The 21,448-nt window shown below is 45.0% G+C and overlaps 1 protein-coding gene across 4 annotated transcripts in view; it reads right to left on the bottom strand.

Annotated features, from left to right (window-relative positions):
- Positions 1-21,448, bottom strand: part of Sh3tc2 (SH3 domain and tetratricopeptide repeats 2) — a 69,344-nt gene that overhangs the window by 20,816 nt on the left and 27,080 nt on the right. For all 4 annotated transcript variants that reach the window (XM_021150689.2, XM_021150688.2, XM_029472142.1 and 1 more), the window contains exons 9-12: positions 14,064-14,197; positions 12,513-12,554; positions 10,703-12,403; positions 10,429-10,609 (exon numbers count right to left, since the gene is read on the bottom strand). In XM_021150689.2, the coding sequence (XP_021006348.2) occupies positions 10,429-10,609; positions 10,703-12,403; positions 12,513-12,554; positions 14,064-14,197 (2,058 nt within the window). The remainder of the gene's footprint in view (positions 1-10,428; positions 10,610-10,702; positions 12,404-12,512; positions 12,555-14,063; positions 14,198-21,448) is intronic.

The following is a 21,448-nucleotide window of genomic DNA, read 5'->3' as shown; positions in this document are numbered from 1 at the left end:
TCAAAAAATAAAAACCAAACAAGTTTGCCAATACTGCTGTAGTGTCCAACTATTGAGGACAACCTCCGCCCGGGGCCTCAGGCAACACACTGGACCACTTTAGCTCTCTACTTCCAAATAACCTCTTGCCACACGTGGTTGCCCTGAAACAAACACGCTGCTTAGCAAACAACACATGTTCAATAGAAGCTTTCTGCTGGCCCAGTATTTTCTTTATACGTGCTTACTGTAAGTCCAGAGGCCTGCTGAGATGCAATACCCAGACCACCCAACCCTGCATCCTTTTTTAGCCAAGGATGTCTCTGCCTGAGTCCCAGTGGCCACCAGCATCTGTTCACCTGTTACACACATGGCCCTTGCTTCTATTCCCTCCATCAGAAATACCACTTGGACCACTCTCCTCTTCCCAAACATCGCACTTAGCCCTCGGGACTCTCCTCAGATGTTTTACCCAGATGACTTCAGTCACACAGACCTTCTTACCCCTCCCTAGATTTGTTCTCTCCTCTTAGCTACCTTTGCTTGCTTTCCCTTGAGTTTGGTGAGGACAGAAATTCTTTGCGAGGAGCTGAAGAAATCTATCCATGACAGTGCTATGCAACCTGGGGGTTGCCACCCTGGATGACCTTTTCATAGGAGTCGAATATCAGATGTCCTGCATACCAGATATTACAGTTCATAACTAGCAAAGTTACAGTTACGAAGTAGCAACGAAAATAACTTTGTGGTTGGGGGCCACTGCAGCAGGGAGAACAGTATTAAAGGGTCACAGCATTAGGAAGGTTGAGAAATGTTAAGTTTCAAACCCTGGACACGCAGCTGAGATGCCTATTTAACCTATCAAAGTGGGCCTGGCCTCCAGGTTCTCCCAGCATCCCTCAGTCCCTAGTTGTTAAGGGGTATGGCTGATATACCCACCCTCTACCCTGAACTCTCCAACCCTTCCACCAGAGGCTCTTCCCTATATAATCCAGACATTTTGGTTACTGGCCCCTTTTGTACCTTTGGCCTCCTGGCTGCTGTACTTGGGTTCCCCTCCCCCTCCCCCTCCCCCTCCCCTCAACATGGTTCAGGGTCTTGTCCACTCTGGACTCTCCCAGAGGTATCTGCCTCTGGCTATACTCCACATATCTGTAATCAACTTTCTCCTCCGCTACACCTAGAAGAAGTTATGGCCTTTTTCCTTTTCATTTCCTTTTTTGCATTCAGAAACCAGGGGTCCGTGACAACATCAAGACCTGCTTAGTAAATTCTTCCTGGGAACCAACGCCAGGAGAAAATTTGTTCCGACAGATGCGTGGACAATTTTTTATGTTCTTTTATCTGACAGTCAGAACTTCATAAGGCTCCTCCGTTTTTACTACAGCCACCAGGAAGCATCAGGAAGAATTAAAGTGGCCACACCCAGCAGGGTGTGGCGCCACCTGTTCATTTGTCTTTGTTCTCCGTCCTTTTCTTTTTTATTTTAAAAGCCCTCTAAAGGATTGCTGCTCTGTAGATGCTTTAAAAAGTACAGCATTCCAGCACATTCACTACTTCAAAAAGGAACAATAGCCTTTCCACCGATAAGGGCTTCCTGTGACACCGGAAGTACTTCTGGATTCTGGGGAAGTCAACATGATAGCTAGCGAGTGTTTCTTCCAAAGAATTTAAATGAAAATCTTGAAAACTGGAACTACTGTATACTAAAATTAAAAGTCCCCGGGATTGGAGGGATGGCTCAGCGGTTAAGAGCACCAGCTGCTCTTCCAGAGAAGGCAGAGTTAAGTTCCCAGCACCCACACGAAGGCTTACAACCATCTGTAACTGCAGTTCCGGAAGATCCAAAGCCCTCTTCTGGCCTCCACAAGCACCAGGCACATGAATAGTGCACAGACACACCACACACGCCGGCAAAATACCCAAACACATAAGATAAAGACAAATGCGATTTTTACACTTTAATATAGAACCTGGTTCGGCTTCTAGGGCGATGGAGCAAGGATCTCAGAAAGTCCCGCCCTAGAGGAAGGCAACGAAAACGTAAGCAATGACTTTTTTCACGATAACCCTTTCCCTAGAAAGTCTGTTCAAATTTCACCTTAATTTTGTTGACACCTGAAGCTTTCTCACCTAGCCTTGATCCTTCCTGTTCACCCTAGCCCTGTGACAACCATCAAACAAAACCTTTATGTCAGTTGCTAGGGAACCCTGCTACAGGGATCAGGATGAGTTTGGATTCCCCAAAGTTTCAGCCTAGAGGAGGGTCAATTTGACCTGAGGATGGTGTCTGGAAGCCTGTGGTTTGCAGAGCTTATTTTTATTGGATATCATTTAGAGTTTATTCTCATTAATTATTTAATTATTTTTTAAAAACCGCCTCTTTTCTATGCAGTTTGCCAAAAAAAAAAAAAAAAAAAATTAGAAAGATAAACGAACACCGCCACGCTCATAAAACATGTTAAGGTTTTGTCTTTTACTGTCTGTTGTAATCCTAAGTGCACGCCCCCAAGACCTGGAGTCTACAAGTATCCCTATGGCTCTGCCCCCAAGTTAATTCTGATTGGTGAATAAAGATGCTGACAACCAGTAGTTGGGCAGAAAAGACAAAAGTGGAATTTAGGTCTCACAGGCTTATACAAGAGGAGGACCATGAGGGAGAAGAAGGAGCAGGATAGGAGGAAGGCGAAGCAGCCATGGGTGAAGGATCAAAAGAACAGGGCCCTGAGGATTGCCCAATTGGAGTTAAGATCAGCTCAGATGGAACACAGTAAATAGGAAATAATAACTCCAGGTTATCGATAGGAAAGTAGATTCTAACAGCATGGAGGGTAGGCAGCTGCCCAGCTATTGTGCTACTTAAGGCTTATTGTAAATATAAAGGATAAGTGTGTGTGTGGTTTTTATCCGGGAACTCAATAACCAAGATGGGGAAGAAACCCCGGGCTGAGATTTAAAAACTATCTACAACAAAGAAAATATTTGAGACAAATAGGAATCTAGGGTTGAGAACGTAGCTCAGTGGTAGAACATTTGCTTGGCATCTGTGAAGCCCTGGGTTCAATCCTCAGCGTCACAAAAAGGAACGACACATGAAGAACAGGCAAAAACACATAAAAGCAAAAGGGGAGGTATCGATACCGTGTCCACACGAGACTTTGTAAAGCTCCAGCCAGCCTCTCTGTGTATGAAGGCCATGTGCATATCTGAAGCTATGTGTGCTCACTCAGAGAGTCCTACAGGTGATACAGGTTAATCTAGAACTCACGCTTTTCAGGAACCCACTGAGAAAATAGATGTCATGAAGGAGACAAAACGGTGCTCCATAAAATATCTACTTAACATGAGAGAAAGCAGAGATGGCAGAACTGAAAGCGGAAAAGGGTGAGAGACAACAGAAAACAAACAGAAAAATGACAAACTGGTGCATATGCCTGGCTGCGGGTACACACGAGAGGGGGCTTACTTAACCGGGAATTGGTTAAACACTTCCGTCAAAGGTAGACAGACAGATATCTTAAATGACCGAAGTATATGCACACTTGAGACTCAAAGACATATCAGAAAGCAAAAGTATATAGAAATAGACACCATGCAGCAGTTATGGAGGGAGGTGAAGGCAGACACTGGTACTGAGAAAAGCACCAGAATTATCACTAGAAACAACGTCGGTCATTTTGTCATAATTAGACAGCCAATATAATAGGAAACACATGGATTACGTGTGTGTGTGTGTGTGTGTGTGTGTGTGTGTGTGGCAGAGCCCAAAATGATGTGTAGATCAGCCTAATAGAACTGAAGAGGGACTAGATGATTCAGCAAAAACAACTGGATATATTAGTAACCCGTGTTCAATGACACATAGGACGACAGTTGGACATGGAGTAAGAAGGAAACCAGGGACTGTGGGTATAGTTCTGTAGGTCAACACATATTCAACATGCATATGGCCCCCAGTGGATCCCCAGTTCTGAACAATAACAATGGTGATAAAAAATAAAGAACAAGATTAAAGTCTATTAAAATATAAGGAGTCAGACCAATCGGACCTAAAAGAGATCTACACATACCATCACACCTAACAGCAGCAACAAGTACATCCTTCTACAGTGTCTAGACCATCCTGCAAATAGACCATATGTTGTGCCTTAAAACAAATCTCAAAACTTTGAGAGGAAGAGACTCATACAAACTATATATTCCTAACACAGTGGAATCAAATTAGGCATCAGTTATAGGTTTTTAAAACTGGGAAATTCATCTGAAAATACTCATAAATAACTAACAGGTCAAAGAAGAAATCACAAAGATATTAGAAAGTGCTTTGAGATTAATAAAAAACCAAAAACACAATATATCAGAATTTGAGGGATGATATAAAGCAGAGCTCAGGGGGAATTCGTAATTAAGGTGGCTTACACGTCAATGCCACCTTAAGACGCTAACCAAAGAGAAGTAAAATCAACCCAAAGCAAGTAGAGGAAGCAGACAAGACAGGCGAGCAGAGTGAGCCACACAGAGAATGGCATAGTGGATAAAAAGGATAAGACGGAAAATCAGTTTTTTAAAGGATTTTTTTTAAAGTGTCACACCTCTGATTAGTAAGATAAGAAAAAGCAAGAAAGGCAAAGGGAGACTTGGGAACTAAACTGAAAACTATCACCAATTTTGTAGAAATAGAAAGGGGTTGGTTATTCTCTAGAGATAGTATTTCATTCCCCCACACCCTTATTCCACCTGGACCGCCGGCCTATGGGATGATACCCTCTGTACTCGTGGTGAGCCTTCACAGCTTATGTCTCTCTGGAATCCCCTCCCCTATGCACCCCAAGGTGTGCTTTCCTAATTGCCTTAAAGTGACATCCAAGATTGACCATTGTAAAGAGCATGCCTAGTTCACTGCACGAGGCAATCAAAAGAGCAAGACTGGGAAAAAAATGTCTGCAACACACACATCTGATGACAGACACGTATTCAACAATAAAGAGGCAAAGGTCCTGATTTTAAATAGTCAAAGGCCAGGTGGTAGTGGCACACGCTTTTAATCCCAGCACTCGGGAGGCAAAGGCAGGAGAATCTCTGAATTTCAGGACAGCCTGGCCTGCTGTGGGAGTTCTAGGAGAGCCAGGGCTATACAAAGAAACCCTGTCTCAAATAAATGACAGATAGATAGATAGATAGATAGATAGATAGATAGATAGATAGATAGATAGATAGATAGATGAATGATAGATGTACAGACAAATGACTTGTACAAACATTTTTCAAAAAAAAAACACATATAAAGCCCATGAAACAATGTTCAACATCTTCAGTCACTAAGGAAATGCAAATTAAAAGCACAATGGACAAGATGAGATTCCATCCCATCTCTCCCCACTAGTATGGCTAAAATGAAACCCATACAATAGCAAATACAGTGAGGACATGGGGCCACTGGTGTCATCACACATTTCTCATAGGGATATGAAATAGTGTGACCTCTTTGGAAAACAGTCATAGTTCCCCAAATATTTAAACATAAAGTTACAAACACTTGTAATTCTGAAATACCACTCATGAGTCCATATGCAAGAGAACTACAACCCCATCTTGACTTGTTCACATTTGCCCATTAATTACCATAGCTGCAAAAATAAAAACAACCCACATGTCTGTCAACTAAGGAATGAATAAGCAAACGTGGCATAGCCACAGAATATTGTTCAGCCCTAAAAATAATGGCTAGTGGGCCAGCAAGATGGCTCAGCAGGTGAAGGCTCTTGCTGCCAAGCCTTGCAATCTAAGTTCAATTCCCAGGACCCACTTAAAGAAGAGAAGGGGATGACCTCCACACATATAATGTCACAACAGAAAATAAACAGACAAATGGCGGGGAGTGGGGGGAGTTAAAAAATAGTGGGACACTGACATTCATGGCATAAATGAGTGTTGAAAACATCATAGGAAGTGTAAGAAACCAGTCACGAAACTGACCCCACCTGTAGCTAATATCAACAGGAGACACAGGAGGTCTGTGGTTTCCCATTCCAGATGAGAGTGGAGAGTGGGCAGTCCTTGCAGCTGAGGATTCAGGGATTGGAAGGAGGAGGCCCTGAAGATAACTGGCAGTTTGGTGGCAGTGAGACTTAACATGGCTACAGGAAAATACTAAAGACTAAAATGTAAGTTGAGCTGCAAATTAAATTGTAAAGGCTCAGCTGTATCGCATGTGATTTTAAACTTCAATGATAGATAGATAGACAGACAGAGAGACAGACAGACAGACAGATGTTACGAAGAGTTCCTGAATAATCAATGCCTGCCTGAATAGAAGCCTGTAAGGGCAACACACATGCTTGCACAGTGGAGGCTGTATGGGACAGTTATTTTGGATGTTTTTGGTCCTAACTATGAGACTCTCCAGCACTTACCATAGACGCATCAGAAAGGATCTTATGGTATAATAAAATGCTTTCTCCGGGCAGATCCTATCACTGACATGGGGGTGGGGGTTGGAGCTCCACCCCTACCATGAAGCTGTCTGCAAATGACACCCACTGGGGAAGGGAACATCAAGTCACTTTTCTCCAATGGAGTCTCACTGGGTGTATCAGCCAGCCTGCAGGGCATGCCCCAGTAGTTGGCCAACACCAAACAAACCCACTGGGTTTCTGTTGAGGATTCTTTGTTTCATTTTGCTTTCTTTTGTCATTTTTTAAGCTATCAGTCTTTTGCTTGTTTGTTTTTATTGGTGCTTTTTTTTGTATTTCTTAGGAGTTTTGGTTTGGGTTGGGTTAGGTTGGTTTTTTGTTTGTTTGTTTTTTTAAGGGAGAGAGAAAAAGAACATAAAAATTGGGTTGGGTAGGAAAAGTGGAGAGAATCTGAGAAGACTTGGGGGAGGGAAAAGCATGATCAAAATATGAAATATTGTGAAAATACTATTAGTATGAAAATATTAAGTAGTATGACATTTATTTCAATAAAACAGAGTTTAGCCTCAAAAATGCTGGTTCAGCATTTTATAGCATTTCAAATGAAAAATGAGAACAAAAAGTTCACTGACTGCATTGTATAGAAGTTTTATCATAATCCTTCATGTAACTAAGGTATGTGTATATTATATTTACTATACTGAGAACTTGATATAGAGAATGTGATATATAATATTTCATACACAAGAACTATTTGATAGTATTTTTAAATTTTAAAATAGGTACTTCTGGAGAATTTGGGGCATAGGTTCTTGCAAAGAGATCCTTGTTTTTGGATGCATAATCTTCAACACTGCTTTAATTTAATTTTACTTTTTTTTTATACTATCAGTAACTAATTTAGGGAGAGACTCTACATTCCTTATTTGGGGACCAGTCACTTTGTCCTAATATGTATTCAATGCATGGTTCCTTATTGATGAGTACTCCCTAAGGAGGGGTTTATGCTGTTTTACACCCAACACTGCATAGGCCACGATCAAAGAGAACATCTGGAATGGCACCTGAACTCCCGTTAATGCATTGACCACTAACCTTGTTACCAGAAAGCCTGCCTCCATACTCCAAGCCCCTTTCTTTCCTTACCTGAGCCCTGAGCAATCCAGCCAGGGTCTCCTTTTGGCAACAAACACCCCACTGTCCCTTAACCATCAACATGCAGGGTAGCACATCAGTCTACCCTGTATCACAAGGGTAGAGATCCCTCAGGCTAACAAACTCAGTTATCACTCAGATGCCCACGTGAGCACATAGATAGCATTTGATACATCTGCCTGCAAGAACTCTCACCACACTTTGGAATGTTTCAGACCCTTCCTTCCCCCAAAAGCCCTTAGGTCACTGGCTCCATGCCCCTATCTGAAATCCTCGTAGCTTTAAGGATCTGCCTCAACAAATGAAGCCTCTTTGGAGGTACTGGTAGCCAGTGTCAGATTGATATAGTTAGCTGGTCTCAGACTCATCAGGAAGATTCCTGACTCAAATGGACTCTATGAACACAGCAACCAAGGCAAGTGGCTTGTAAAGGGCAATGTTATCAGGTCACAGCAGGGCTTGGTTTCCAGACTCCTAATTCCAGCCACTTGTCCAGGTTTGTAGCTGCTATCTTCTTGCAGTACCCACTTCATGTCTCTTCTGTATCACCTGCATCATCTAAAAACAGTGATTCATACTCTCTCTCCTTCTGCCCACCTATTCTCCTCTCTCTGTCTCTCCCTGTCTCTGTCTCTCCCTCCCGCTGTTGCCAAAATATCAATATTTTTGACAACTAAGCCAGAGCTGAGAGCAAAGGATGGTAGGTAGTAGCTGGGCACAGGAGTAATCTAAAACTGAAAATACACAGGATACACAGTATGGAGGAGGCAGCAATAAGTCAGATGTAAGTTCAGCATCCTTGTCCTGGTCCTTTATATCCGACTTTCCTAAAGCCTGTCCAGAGGCATCCATACTCCTAGAGTGTGTAGAAATGAAGGCAGGACAGGCTGGGCAGGCATTCCATTGCCTCCCACAGGCTGAATGTCTCAAAATTCTCTCCCTGGCACCAAAGGCAATGGGAAGCTCAGAAGATGCCTGATTTTTTTTTGTAAGAGAACAGGAACAAAAAGAAATAGAGTGAGCGGGGAGAAATACATAGAGAACGAGAGTTCACCATGTAATTAACTATTGTCTGATGCCTGCATCCTCACAGTTACCATGGTACTAGTGCTGGCTACTTTTATGTCAACTTGACACAGTTAGAGTCATCTGAGAGGAGGGAGCCTCACTTAAGAAAATGCCTCTATAAAATCAGGCTGTGGGCAAGCCTGTAGGGAATTTTCTGAATTCATCATAAATGGGGGAGGGCTTAGCCTATTGTGGGTAGTGCCACCACTGGGCTTATGGTCTTGGGTTCTACAAGAAAGCAGGCTGACAAGCCATGAGGAGCAAGCCAGTATGCAATACTCCTCCATGACCTCTGCATCAGCTCCTGCCTCTAGGTTCCCTCTGTTTGAGTTTCTGTCCTGACTTCTTCAATTACAGACTACGCCGTGGAAGCCAAATAAGCCCTTTCCTACTCAACTTGCTTTTGATCATGATATTTCATCTCAGTAATAGAAACCCTATCTAGGGAAGTGTCTAGAAATCAAAAGCTAGCCTTGAACTAGTGTTCCCTACAATGCTTCTCTGATCAACACTAGCAAGAATCCCCACTTTATTTTAGCAAGAATTATGAATGTAATATTATGACACAAATCTGTTGCAAAGTGAAATGAGAGGTTTTTAAACCTCTGTGGTTTTATGAGACTTGTTAGAGACGGAACTGCAGCCTGCCCATCCTGGTGGCCCTGGACTGATCTAAGCAAAGAACTCCAGCAGGTAGCAAGATGCATGGGTGAGGAGACTTTGAATACCAATAGCTTAAGGGATGCTTGGATATATTTGGGATATACATTTTACAAAACTGAAGGTTTTACAGAGACCACTGTGGTGGTTTGAATGAAAATGGCCCCATAGGCTCATAGGGACTGGCACTATTAGGAAGTGTGGCCTTGTTGGAGTAGGTGTGATGTTATTGGAGGAAGTGTGTCTCACTAGGGGTGTGGGGGGAGGGGCTGGCTTTGAAGTCTCAGAAGGCCCACATACTCTTCCTGTTGCCTGCAGATCCAGATGTAGAACTCTCAGCTGCTTCTCCAGCACCATGTCTGCCTGCATGCCACCACACTTCCCTCTATGATGACGATGGACTAAACCTCTGAACTGTAAGTCAGCCCCAGTTACATATTTTTCTTTATAAGAGTTGCCATGGTCTATGGTCATAGTATCCACATGCAATAAAACCCAAACGAGGACAAGTGCCAAAAAGTCAATCACAAAAGAAAGTGCTAGTATACAGTTCCCTCACGCAACCAAGTGCTAAGTCCATGCTTCCACCTCCATGCATTTACTGTGAGGCTTGAGTATAGGTGAAAGTAGACTTGACTTCCTAAGTCCCAGTTCCATTTTAAAGATGAGGTTCCAATCAAGCATTTTTTATTTAAAAAAAAATACATCCCTGCTTCATGGCATTTATAAATACCATGTCCTTTCTCAAATCCTAATTGTCTTTAAATAGTGAAGACCTCCTGAAGGGGCCATGGTCCACAGTGTAACTGACCCCTTTGAATTATGTCCTGTCAGCCAGTCAGGATAGACTGCTTTGGAAACACACAAATGAAAGTAGTATAACCATTACAGAGACTGTCTGCATTTCAGGGACTTTAACTCATTCACCTCTCACACTGGCACTGTAAGATAAACACCCGTTACCATTCTCCTCTGACTGATGAGGAAATCAAGGTATAACTTGTCCAAGGCCATAGAACTCCCAACCGATGGGTAGCGCTGCCTGACAGCTGCAGGACCCACAGTTTCCCAACATATTATCCATGTACCGTGTGCATCTGGACTAGTCTTCTTGAGAGAAAGAATACCATTCCTCCCTAAAGCAAGGACTCACCTGGATGTGTTTAGGTTCCTATAAAGCTGCCCAAGGGACTCCAGTAACTGCCCCTCCATCTCCCGATCCCTGAGTTGCTGAGCCAGGGCCAGCCAGTGTTCATGATAGGTAATGCACGCATCAGGATTCGGGGACACCGAGCTGTAGAAATGGCAGAGGGATTTGGTGACCTGAAGTTGACCTGAACATAAAACAGGGACGTGAATGAGACACTGGCATAGTGTGCATCGACACATTTTTCCCCCAATGCTCCCTGCAGCATGGGCATACTCACTGCTTAGGTGTTGGTGCCTTAAGCCAAACAGCAATGCCATTTCATAACAAAGGAGGCTGTGGACCAGTTGGTGTCCAGACACCGAAGATTGGCCCAACCAGAGTAACACCTGTACCAACTCCATGTCTGTCTCCTTGCTGGCTTGGAGTTCGGAATACAGCCGGACAGCCTGCAGGAGATAACCCCTGGCTGACTGCTGCATACAGGACTTGAGGGTCAAGTGACCAAGATTGGCCATAGACACAGCCTGGTTACGTATATTCCCCATCTCCCGAGCTCTGATCAGAGCTCGGAGGTAGCTCTTGGCCGCCCTGCTCGTCCGGCCTTCATCTTCATACGCAAGTCCCAGGAGGTTGTGGACCACTCCCCTCTGGGTCACGCACTCTGTCTCCCTCAAGGAACATAGGAGTGGTTCAAGAATCTCCAAAGCCTTCTTTATCTGCCTGCCTAAGAGGTATGCCCATGCCAGACAGAGAGAAGATTCGAAGGCTTCCTCTTCACCCAGTAGCTTCCCTAACACATGGGCCTGGCTCAGGTAGTGGACAGAACCATCAGGAGATCGGTGCTGGAGGTACATCTTAGACAGGATGAGACACAAGGTCCTCTGGATGTCCTGGTCACTCTGTTCCTCACAGGCAGCCAGGGCCTGCCTGAGGGTTGGGCAGGCCAGGGCGGAAACCTCACACCAGTTTGAAGAAGGAACACCCAGGATCTTAGTGGCATTCTGGAGAACCAAGTAGGCCTGCCAAATGGAAAGAGACATCCCCCGGGCACTCTGGGGACCACGTTTCTGAACAGAGGCCACGGCGAGATGCGGAAGATACTTCTTGTCATACAGAGAACTCAACATGGTGGCTGTAGCCTCCGAAGCGGGAGGGTGTCCAGAAAGGAGCTGCAGACGTTCTGCGAATGGCAGAACTTCCTCGTGACGGCCAAGACTCAGGAGCAACCGGATGGCCAGGAAGCAGGACCTGGCCTCCAGAAGGCCACTCCCCACCACGATCCCTTGGCGCAGGACGTAAGTCACGACATCTAGCTCATTCTTCGCACTGAACTCATGGTCTGGCAGGCAGGCCAGCAGGGCGCCCGCCTTTTCAAGCAAGGTGGGCCCTTTATGTCTTAGCCTCTGCCTCAGGTAGATAGCTGCCAAGTTGATGTACAGAGCAGCCACCAGGGAGAGGTCTTCAAACGCCCCATCAAGGACTCGAATGGCCTCCTCAAAGTAGACCCTGGCCTGAGAAAGTTTGGTCTTCCTGATGCTTAGTCGGCCCAGGAGGAAGCAGAGCCGGGCATGGGCCCATGTCATGTGACTCATCTTGGCCCACTTCCTTGAAGTCTCTAGGTAGGCCACTAGCTCGTCCTCCTCAGAGAAGCTGTAGAAGGAGGAAGTCAGAAAAGAGAAGGAGAAATCATAGAGGCTCTTAAAGTGGTCGGTGTAGCCTTCGTGATCTAGAAAAGCCAAGATGGGGGCAAAGTGCTCCACGTCATCCTCCTCCAGGCTGGTGCTCAGGTCCATGAACAGTTCCGGGTCATCGAGGTCCTCAGGCTCCGGAAGGTGATAGCTGTCCGAGGAGGCTGAGATGAGCTCAGCCTCCTCGGGGCTGGAGTCTCCAGAACCGCTGGAACGCCTGGAGCCCATGGTCTGCCGCTCCATCCAGGTCCCACCAGACCTGGCCTCCCTGAAGCCCTCGGGCTGCGATGCTGTAAGGACAGGCAGAGTTGAGCACCCGTGAGGGCCTTAGCTCCTGGCAAGAGACTAGATAAGCCGACCCAAGGACAGGAGGTCGGGCCTGACAGGATCTCTACTCACCACTCAGATCATTCTGGAGATTCTGGATGGCTTCAAACTCACCTAGGCAGAGATGAAGGACAGATCTAGTGTTAGGTCACACCATGTCACCATACCGCTGATCCCTTTGATGCAAGTCTATCACCAACTGTTGCTCCTCTCCTGCTCCAAGAACAAGTTCTCTGTGGTGTTCAGAGCTCTGCTCCCCTGACCAGGAGGGCCTCAAGGCTTCAGCTTGCTGCCTGAGTCTGGCAGATCTGCTACAGGAAAGGTTTCTAGGGCTTAGCATTGATATCTGTGGTTTGTATTCCTAGCAAAGGCTCCCTATATGTGAAGAAAGCCTCCTCCAATTTCCTCTCTCCCAAGGAACTGGCCGGAGAGTCCCTTGTGGCAAATCTCTGGCTATCCCTATGAAACAGCAACCATCTAATTCAGCCTCACAGCAGCAGACATACCATGTACTGGCTGGTTTTGTGTGTCAACTTGACACAGGCTGGGGTTATCACAGAGATAGGAGCTTCAGTTGGGGAAATGCCTCCATGAGATCCAGCTGTGGGGCATTTTCTCAATTAGTGATCAAGGGGGAAAGGCCCCTTGTGGGTGGGACCATCTCTGGGATGGCAGTCTTGGGTTCTATAAGAGAGCAGGCTGAGCAAGCCAGTAAGGAACATCCCTCCGTGGCTTCTGCATCAGCTCCTGCTTCCTGACCTGCTTGAGTTCCAGTCCTGACTTCCTTTGGTGATGGACAGCAGTATGGAAATGTAAGCTGAATAAACCCTTTCCTCCCCAACTTGCTTCTTGGTCATGATGTTTGTGCAGGAATTGAAACCCTGACTAAGACATGCCATCACCGAAGACGTGAGAGACAAGTAACCCTTCATCAGCAACATTAGTGACAGTAAAGTTGCTGTCCTTCCTCTACAAAGCCATGGGCCTTTCCCATCATAAGGAAATTATTATCATTCATTTGTTCATGCATTCATTCATTCATGCATTCAACATTGCCAAAAATTGTGCTAAGCAAGGTAGATCCACTCCTGAGACTGATACATCCAACAACCCAGGGTCACCCTGTATCTGGGGTGCTGTGATGAAATGGACTGTCTTGGCTAGTAGGTATCCTGGTTCAGGTACCAACAATTCTTGGGCCTCAGTTTCCTAATCTGTACAATAAGGGGAGAAATTATCTCTGAGGTCTCTCCAATTATCGACATGATGTGTGATTTGGTACCTAGTCAGCAATGTGACCTTGAGCCGTGACTTGGGAAGTTCTTCCTCTCCTTGGGATGAAAGGCCAATCCAGCTGACCACCCATGGTGGTCAGAGGCAAAGACAAGTTGGTTTTATCATGGTTTTATCATGGTTGCCAAGCAACACAATGTGTGCAACCCAGAAAGATCTAAAGTCTACAGGGAAACTACTAATCCTGTATGAACCGGGCCATCAAGTGGATAGTGATTGCAGCCCCAAAATCCTAGACAGGAATAGAACAAAGAGAAGTCTATCCCTGGCCATGGGTTCCTTTCTGGTCTTTAGGAGCCTGGGCTTTGTCTGGGGTCTAGGGACACTCACTCAGCCGGTAAATAGAAGTGATGTCAGTATGAGCGAGCGAACATAGGAAGCTGGAACACTCGGCCTTCCTTTCACTTCCTGGGGACCAGAGAGAACTCCTTTCCTCATCACTGAAAAAGGCAGAGTTCTTGCTCCTGCATGGGGTAGAAAACAGACAAGGTCAGTGCTGGGGTTCAACTCTCCCTCTTCCTCTCTCCACCAAGGATGGGGTAAAGCTTAGAAAACCAGGCTTGTCCATGGGTGGCCATCAGCTCTTCACTGCTGCAGTCTGAGCTTCCCTGCTGGAGGTGAAAGGGATGTCCTATAGTGGCAAGTAGCCCAGAGGGGAGGTAGAAATGTCCTTCTATTAAAATTCCATCTCCCCAGAGAAATCCCCACACCTCAAGCCCCAGCAGCATCTGTTTGTAATGGCAGCAACAGGGACTGGTGCTAGGATGGTAGTAAGGATTAAGGAAAATATAAGAAGTTCCTTTCTCTTTAGTTTATTTCCATGAGAAGTCAGGGACAAATGGTATCTATCTAGAGGAACAGCGAAGAAAGTTCCCCTGTGCTCTGAAGGACACAGTTGCTAAGGTCTGATTCCAGGACACAGAGCAGTACTGTGTGACATTAAGAAAGGAAAGGAATGAAGGACAGAACTAAAGGACAGAACATGAGTAGAGGCAGGGTCAGGGGGCTGGAGAAGCAATCATAAACAACGAGCTCTTTAAGTGCAACCTATCTGCCATCTACCTGCAAGGTCTAATTTGCTTGCTAGAGGTTATTTTGAAAAATACAAATGGCTGACAAAGCACTCTATCTAGCTGTGCATCTCTGTCTCCCAAATGCACTCTATTTAGCTGACCATGCTGTAAGATCACTTTCACACCCCTGTGGGAGCTTACCCTTGTAATCTCAGTACTCCTCGGGAGGCTGAGTCCAGACACTTGCCTTGAACTCAAGGTCAGTCTGGACTGTATAGTGAGGTCTAGGCCAGTGTGGCTGGGTTACAGAGTATAACTGACTCAGGGGAGTAAAGCAGAGAGCAAGGCCAGGAAAGCCTTTGGCAAAGGCAGGACAATTAACGCAAGAGAAAAAAAAAACCTGGCAATGATGAAGGCCAGGCACCCTCACCCACACACTGCACACCCCACACCCCACACCCTCAGCCAAGGCCAGCTAGAACTGACTGGAGCTACTGTTGCAGGTGCAGAGGCGCCCCAGGGTATCTGAAGGTGACCAACCCACAGTTCATTATAAATTTCATGTTTACAGAGAGCATACACCAAAAATGCCACCCTGTTCAAATGACTCCCAAAACTATGGAATACTGGGATGGGAAAGTCCCATCCATTCTTTTTTTTTTGGGGGGGGGGAGGTTATCATCATCACATGACCCTTTAGCTTCTAAAATGTCCTCCCTGCTCTGGCCTTCTTCCACCTTCGAAAGCATATCTTTCTCCCTCTGCTGCGGTCTACCACAGGTGCCTGTTTAGTTCCTTGTTCTGAACCTGAAAATTCCACCAGGTGCCTGATGAAAGCCAAAGTCCACGGACATCATTCCTCCCAGACAAAACAAAACACAGTTTTTGTTCGGTACCAAACAATTTAAAACCAAATTCTTCAAAATCCAAAACTCCATAGCAGCCAACATGCCTGAAGGATGTTGCAATACTGTTACTTAATCTGCACAGTTGCTCTATGGGGGGGAGGTGCTATTCTTATCCCCTCTTACAGATAGAAAACATACAGGCTAATAAAAAGAAGATGGCCTAGTCGGCCATCAGTGGAAAGAGAGGCCCATTGGTCGTGCAAACTTTATATGCCTCAGTATAGGGGAATGCCAGGGCCAAGAAGTGGGAGTGGGTGGGGGAGGGTATAGGGGACTTTTGGGATAGCACTGGAAATGTAAATGAAGAAAATACCTAATTAAAAAAAAAGTTAGAGTCGGTGAGTGGGAAGTAAGAGAACCTGTTTAGTCAGGGCAGGAATCTAGAGAAGCTGTGATGGGTTGCTCTGATCAGTCTGTCTGTCCTCAGAGCCCAGGCAAGAGCAGCTGGAAAGTCGGCAACTGGCCAGCCAGCCATGGGAACTGTTCAAGGACGCTCCACTGCTCACTAGCAGACATGCACAGTGTGTGCTGACACCTGGCCCAGAGTTTTCCCCCTCCATGTGTGAGATCCATCTTTAGCCTGCTCTCCAGATTTCTCCTAGTACCCTCAATTTTCAGCCTCAAAATAGCATACAATTAAAACCTTGGGTTGGAATAAGAATGTATAAAGGGATCTGGGGAGGTGGCTCAGTGGGGAAGACTGCATACTGTTCTTATGTAGGCTCTGAGTTCAATTCCCAGCACCCACATTAGGTGGCTCATGACCACCTGTAATTCCAGTTCCAGGGGACCCAATACCCTCTTCTAGCCTCCATGGGTACCCACATGCACATGGTACACATAGGTCCATGCATACTCACACACATATACATACATACATACAAACATCCTAAAATAAATATTATATATTGTATCTATATATTACATATATTTACATGGTGTGTATATGTTTTTATACAGACATATATAAAACCCAAGTGTTTGTAGAAGCCTTAAATGTTACAGCATGTTCTGAATTTGCCCATTCATTTCATATTCATGGCTCCCTTTGTAAATTGTTTTTAATCTATGTTTGCTGATGAAATGATTCAGGTGCGTGCTCAAAATTGTGCAGGTGGAAGGGTAGCACAGCCAACACTGAAAGTGGTTTATTATCCATCAGCATCCATGTCTGTTGCCTCAGAGCTGACCTGCCAGCATCTTGCCTTCCAGGTGTTTACAGAGAATCTGAGAAGCATGACAAATAAGTCCAACAGATAGATCTCTTATGAGCCCATCAAGACAGTCTTATATTTGGAGAATTTTTAAACCGTCCTGTGCTCTGGCTTCTCTCTGTTCCGTATCTAGTACTTACAATGCTGTTTAACTATTGCCTTTAATTCTCTCTCACAACTCTTCCCACAAACTAGCCAAAGACTTCTTTTCCTCCCTACATCTGACAGTTACACAAATAAAACAACTGATGCACTTTTGGGATCTTTGAGGCAGGCCCACTGGGTGGGGCACCCCAACGGCCACACCTGCCACCCACATTCAGCCGGAATGGCAGAATCAGTCATCAGTTGAATTGCATAATGGAAATTAGGGTTCTCTCTTTGGAGAGGGGTGATAAGAACAGGAAGTGGGAATTGGCCAATTTATCTAAATGTGTAAAAAGACCCTAAAGAAAAGTAACTGGTCTTTTTCTCAGCTGAAAGCCAGAAATATCCTCAGGCCTCTTGACAGACTCATCCTTGCTAGAAGCCAAAGAAGCCAGGATTGTTTGGGGGCACTGGTCCTTAATCTGGTTTCTAAGTGATTTGGGGTTCCATATTCAGAGTAGAGAATGTTAGAGTAGCAATAAAGGCCCATTAAGAAAACAAAAAAACAAAAACATGTGGATGCTGGAGAGCTGGCTCAGCAGTTAAGAGCACTGGCTCCTTCTCTAGGTCTGATTCCCATCACCCGCCCACAAGGTGGCTCACAACCTTCTGTAACTCCAGTTCCAAAAGATCTAGTCCTATCTTCTGGCCTCCGCAGACACCAGGCGTGCACATGTTACACAGACACACATGCAGGCAAAACACTCATTCACATAAAATAAAATCATAAAAACTAAAAACAAGTTCCCATCAGAAGATTACGGCTTCTGACCTAGCATTCCAGTTGAGCCGGGTCAGTCACCTGGCCAAGGGAGCACGCCCCGCCGTGGAAAGCAGGTCCTCACTGAGCCAGGCTGATGAGATAGGCAGAATAATTCATCCTTTAATGAGATACTGAGCTTATTCCTTCTCAACATCCCCGCCCCTTATGCAGTAGTACACCGGGTTTCAGCCTTGTGCTTTGTAAGTCTGCCCACTTTTCCAAAAAAGCATTATTTTCTCCTTTCTGTCTCTTTTCTAAGCATGTCTTCTCCAACATTTGGGGCTTCCTTACTCTTTCTCTAAAGTCCCCTCCTTTCCTCCATGTGGCTGCTTGGTCACCATGTGTCTGACCTCCATGCTGACTTTTAAATGGCATGTTTCCCACTTCCTCCATTCTCCTCCTCTAGTCAGCTGCTGGGATTTAGAGCTGGGATTATTGCATGGCCCTTGTGTATTCTTGGTCTTCATTTCTTTTTCTTTTAGACCCCATTAATTGAATTGGGCTCAACACCATTAAATTTAAGAACTAAATAAAAATATAAATAGCTGCTAACAAATAAAAAAGATTTAAAAATTGCCCTTAAGCTTCAATAAATAAATGAATATAAAACTAAATAAACGCTTGCCACAAGTTTTACAGGCTTGCTTTCCAGCTGCTGGGAAACCAAGTGGCTGGCATTAAAATGCTATAAAGGGGAAATTCATCCGTTCACTTCCTTAGACAAGCTCAGGGGCTGGGCTATGTGTCCGAAGCACCAAGAAGAGGGTGATTCAGAAAATAATCCTGGAAAACTATTCTCAACAATAAAAGAACTCCTGGTGGAATCACCATCCCTGACCTCAAGCTGCACTACAGAGCAATTGTGTTAAAAACTGCATGCTATTAGTACAGTGACAGACAGGTAGATCAATGGAATAGAATTCAAGACCCAGAAATGAACCCACACACCTATGGTCACTTGGTCTTTGACAAAGGAGCTAACACCACCCACTGTAAAAAAAAAAAAAAAGACAGCATCTTCAACAAATGGTTCTGGCTTAACTGGTGGTTAGCATGTAGAAGAATGCAAATCTATCCATTCTTATCTCCCTGTACAAAGTTCAAGTCCAAGTGGATCAAGGACCTCCACAGAAAACCGGAATCATTGAAAATAGAGAAGAAAGTGGGGAAGAGCCTCGAGCACATGGGCACAGGGGGAAAATTCCTGAACAGAACACCAATAGCTTATGTTCTAAGATCAAGAATTGACAAGTGGGACCTCATAAAATTACAAAGCTTCTGAAAGGCAAAGGACACTGTCAATAGGACAAAATGGCAGCCTACAGATTGGGAAAGATCTTAACCAATCCTATATCAGATAGAGGGCTAATATCCAATATATACAAAGAACTCAAGAAGTTAGAAACCAGAGAACCAAATAACCCTATTTTTAAAATGGGGTATAGAGCTAAACAAAAAATTCACAACTGAGGAATACCAAATGGCTGTGAAGCACCTAAAGAAATGTTCAACATCCATAGTCATCAGGGAAATGCAAATCAGAACAACCCTGAGATTCCACCTCACACCAGTCAGAATAGCTAAGATCAAAAACTCAGGTGACAGCAGATGCTAGCAAGGATGTGGAGAAAGAGGAACACTCCTCCATTGCTGGTGTGATTGTAAGCTGGTACAACCACTCTGGAAATCAGTTTGGAGGTTCCTCAGAAAATTGGACATAGTATTACCTGAGGACCCAGCAATACCACTCCTGGGCATATATCCAGAAAATGTTCTAACATGTAATAAGGACACAAACTCCACTATGTTCATAAAAGCCTTATTTTTAATATCCAGAAGATGGAAAGAATCCAGATGTCCCTCAACAGAGGAATGGATACAGAAAATGTGGTACATTTACACAATGGAGTACTACTCAGCTATTAAAATCAATGAATTTATGAAATTCTTAGGCAAATGGATGGATCTGGAGGATATCATCCTGAGTGGGGTAACCCAATCACAAAAGAACACACATGGTATGCGCTCACTGATAAGTGGATATTAGCCCAGAAACTCAGAATACCCAAGATACAATTCACAAACCACATGAAGCACAAGAAAAAGGAAGACCAAAGTGTGGATGCTTCAGTCCTTCTTAGAAGGGGGAACAAAATACCCATGGAAGGAGTTACAGAGACAAAGTGTGGAACAGAGACTGAAGGAAAGGCCATCCAGAGACTGCCCCACCTGGGGATCCATCCCATATACAGACACCAAACCCAGACAATATTGTGGATGCCAACAAGTGCTTGCTGACAGGAGCCTGATACAGCTGTCTCCTGAGAGGCTCTACCAGTGCCTGACAAACAGAGATGGATGCTTGCAGCCAACCATTGGACTGAGCACAGGGTCCCCAAATGAGTTGCCAGAGAAAGTACCCAAGGAGCTGAAGAGGTCTGCAGCCCCATAGAAGGAACAGCAATATGAACCAACCAGTACCCCCAGAGCTCCCTGGGACTAAACCATCAATCAAAGAAAACACATGGAGGAACCCATGGCTTCAACTGTGTATGTAGCAAAGGATGGCCTTGTTGGTCATCAATGGGAGAAGAGGTCCTTGGTTCTGTGAAGGCTCTATCCAGTGTAGGGGAATGCCAGAGCCAGGAAGTGGGAGTGGGTGGGTTGGTGAGAAGGGGGGTGGGGGGGAAGGATAGAGGGTTTTCAGAAGGGAACCAGGAAAGGGAATAACATTTGAAATGTAAATAAAGAAAATATCCAATAATTAAAAAAAAAAAAAAGAAAAGAAAAAGGAAAAGGAAAAGGAAACAATCCTGGAAAATGTCACTCTCAACACATGGACAACTGGGTGTGCACACAAACACATGCACGGACACATCCTCACACCGTACAAACTCACAGACATTCATATTCACACCCATTATGGGACACTATGCCAGCATAGGAAGGAAATGTGCGGCAAGAGTCTGAGTTAACATCTTCCTCAAAAACCTTTCACAAATACATGAGCACAGCCTAAGAGCGACACCCTGTGGCGTTGACAGGCACATCGATGGCACAGGGAGGACACGGGGAACCTCAATGGTGCGCTGCCTGGATGCCTGGCCAGATTCCTTGTCTGTCCCACCTCTGAGTATGACCCCCGAGTCCAAGGTGCACCCTTTATCTGCTGTGGTTCTGGGGCATCTGTAGTCAAAAGAGTGCTTCTAGAGCTGCAAGAACCCAGGGTCCCCCTTTCTCTCCCACTGCTCCGGCTCCTGACTCTCTTTCCCCTTTCTAGCAAACAGGCAGCTCCAGATGTACTGCGTCCCACAGGTGTACAGGTGACTACATCTTTTGAGGTGGGAGATATTCTTCCTCACTAGGAGAGGGTGCCCTTTTAGCCAAGCACCAAATCAGCTTAGTAAGACTAAGTGGTTGTTCCGGCCATGTTTAAGTCACAGTAGTCCAAATGTAATTTATAAACCCCAGTACCTATTTCATTTTTTTTTAAAACAAATTTTTCGTTATTTATTTATTTATTTATTTAATGTATTTGAGTACACTGTAGCTGTCTTCAGACACACCAGAAGAGGGTGTCAGATCTCATTATGGATGGTTATGAGCCCCCATGCTGTTGCTGGGGATTGAACTTGGATCCTCTGGAAGAGCAGCCAGTGCTCTTAACCAC

The sequence above is a fragment of the Mus caroli genome, chromosome 18, assembly GCF_900094665.2.
Source record: "Mus caroli chromosome 18, CAROLI_EIJ_v1.1, whole genome shotgun sequence".
NCBI classification, from domain to species: Eukaryota; Metazoa; Chordata; class Mammalia; order Rodentia; family Muridae; genus Mus; species Mus caroli.
This window is presented reverse-complemented; position numbering and strand designations above follow the sequence as displayed.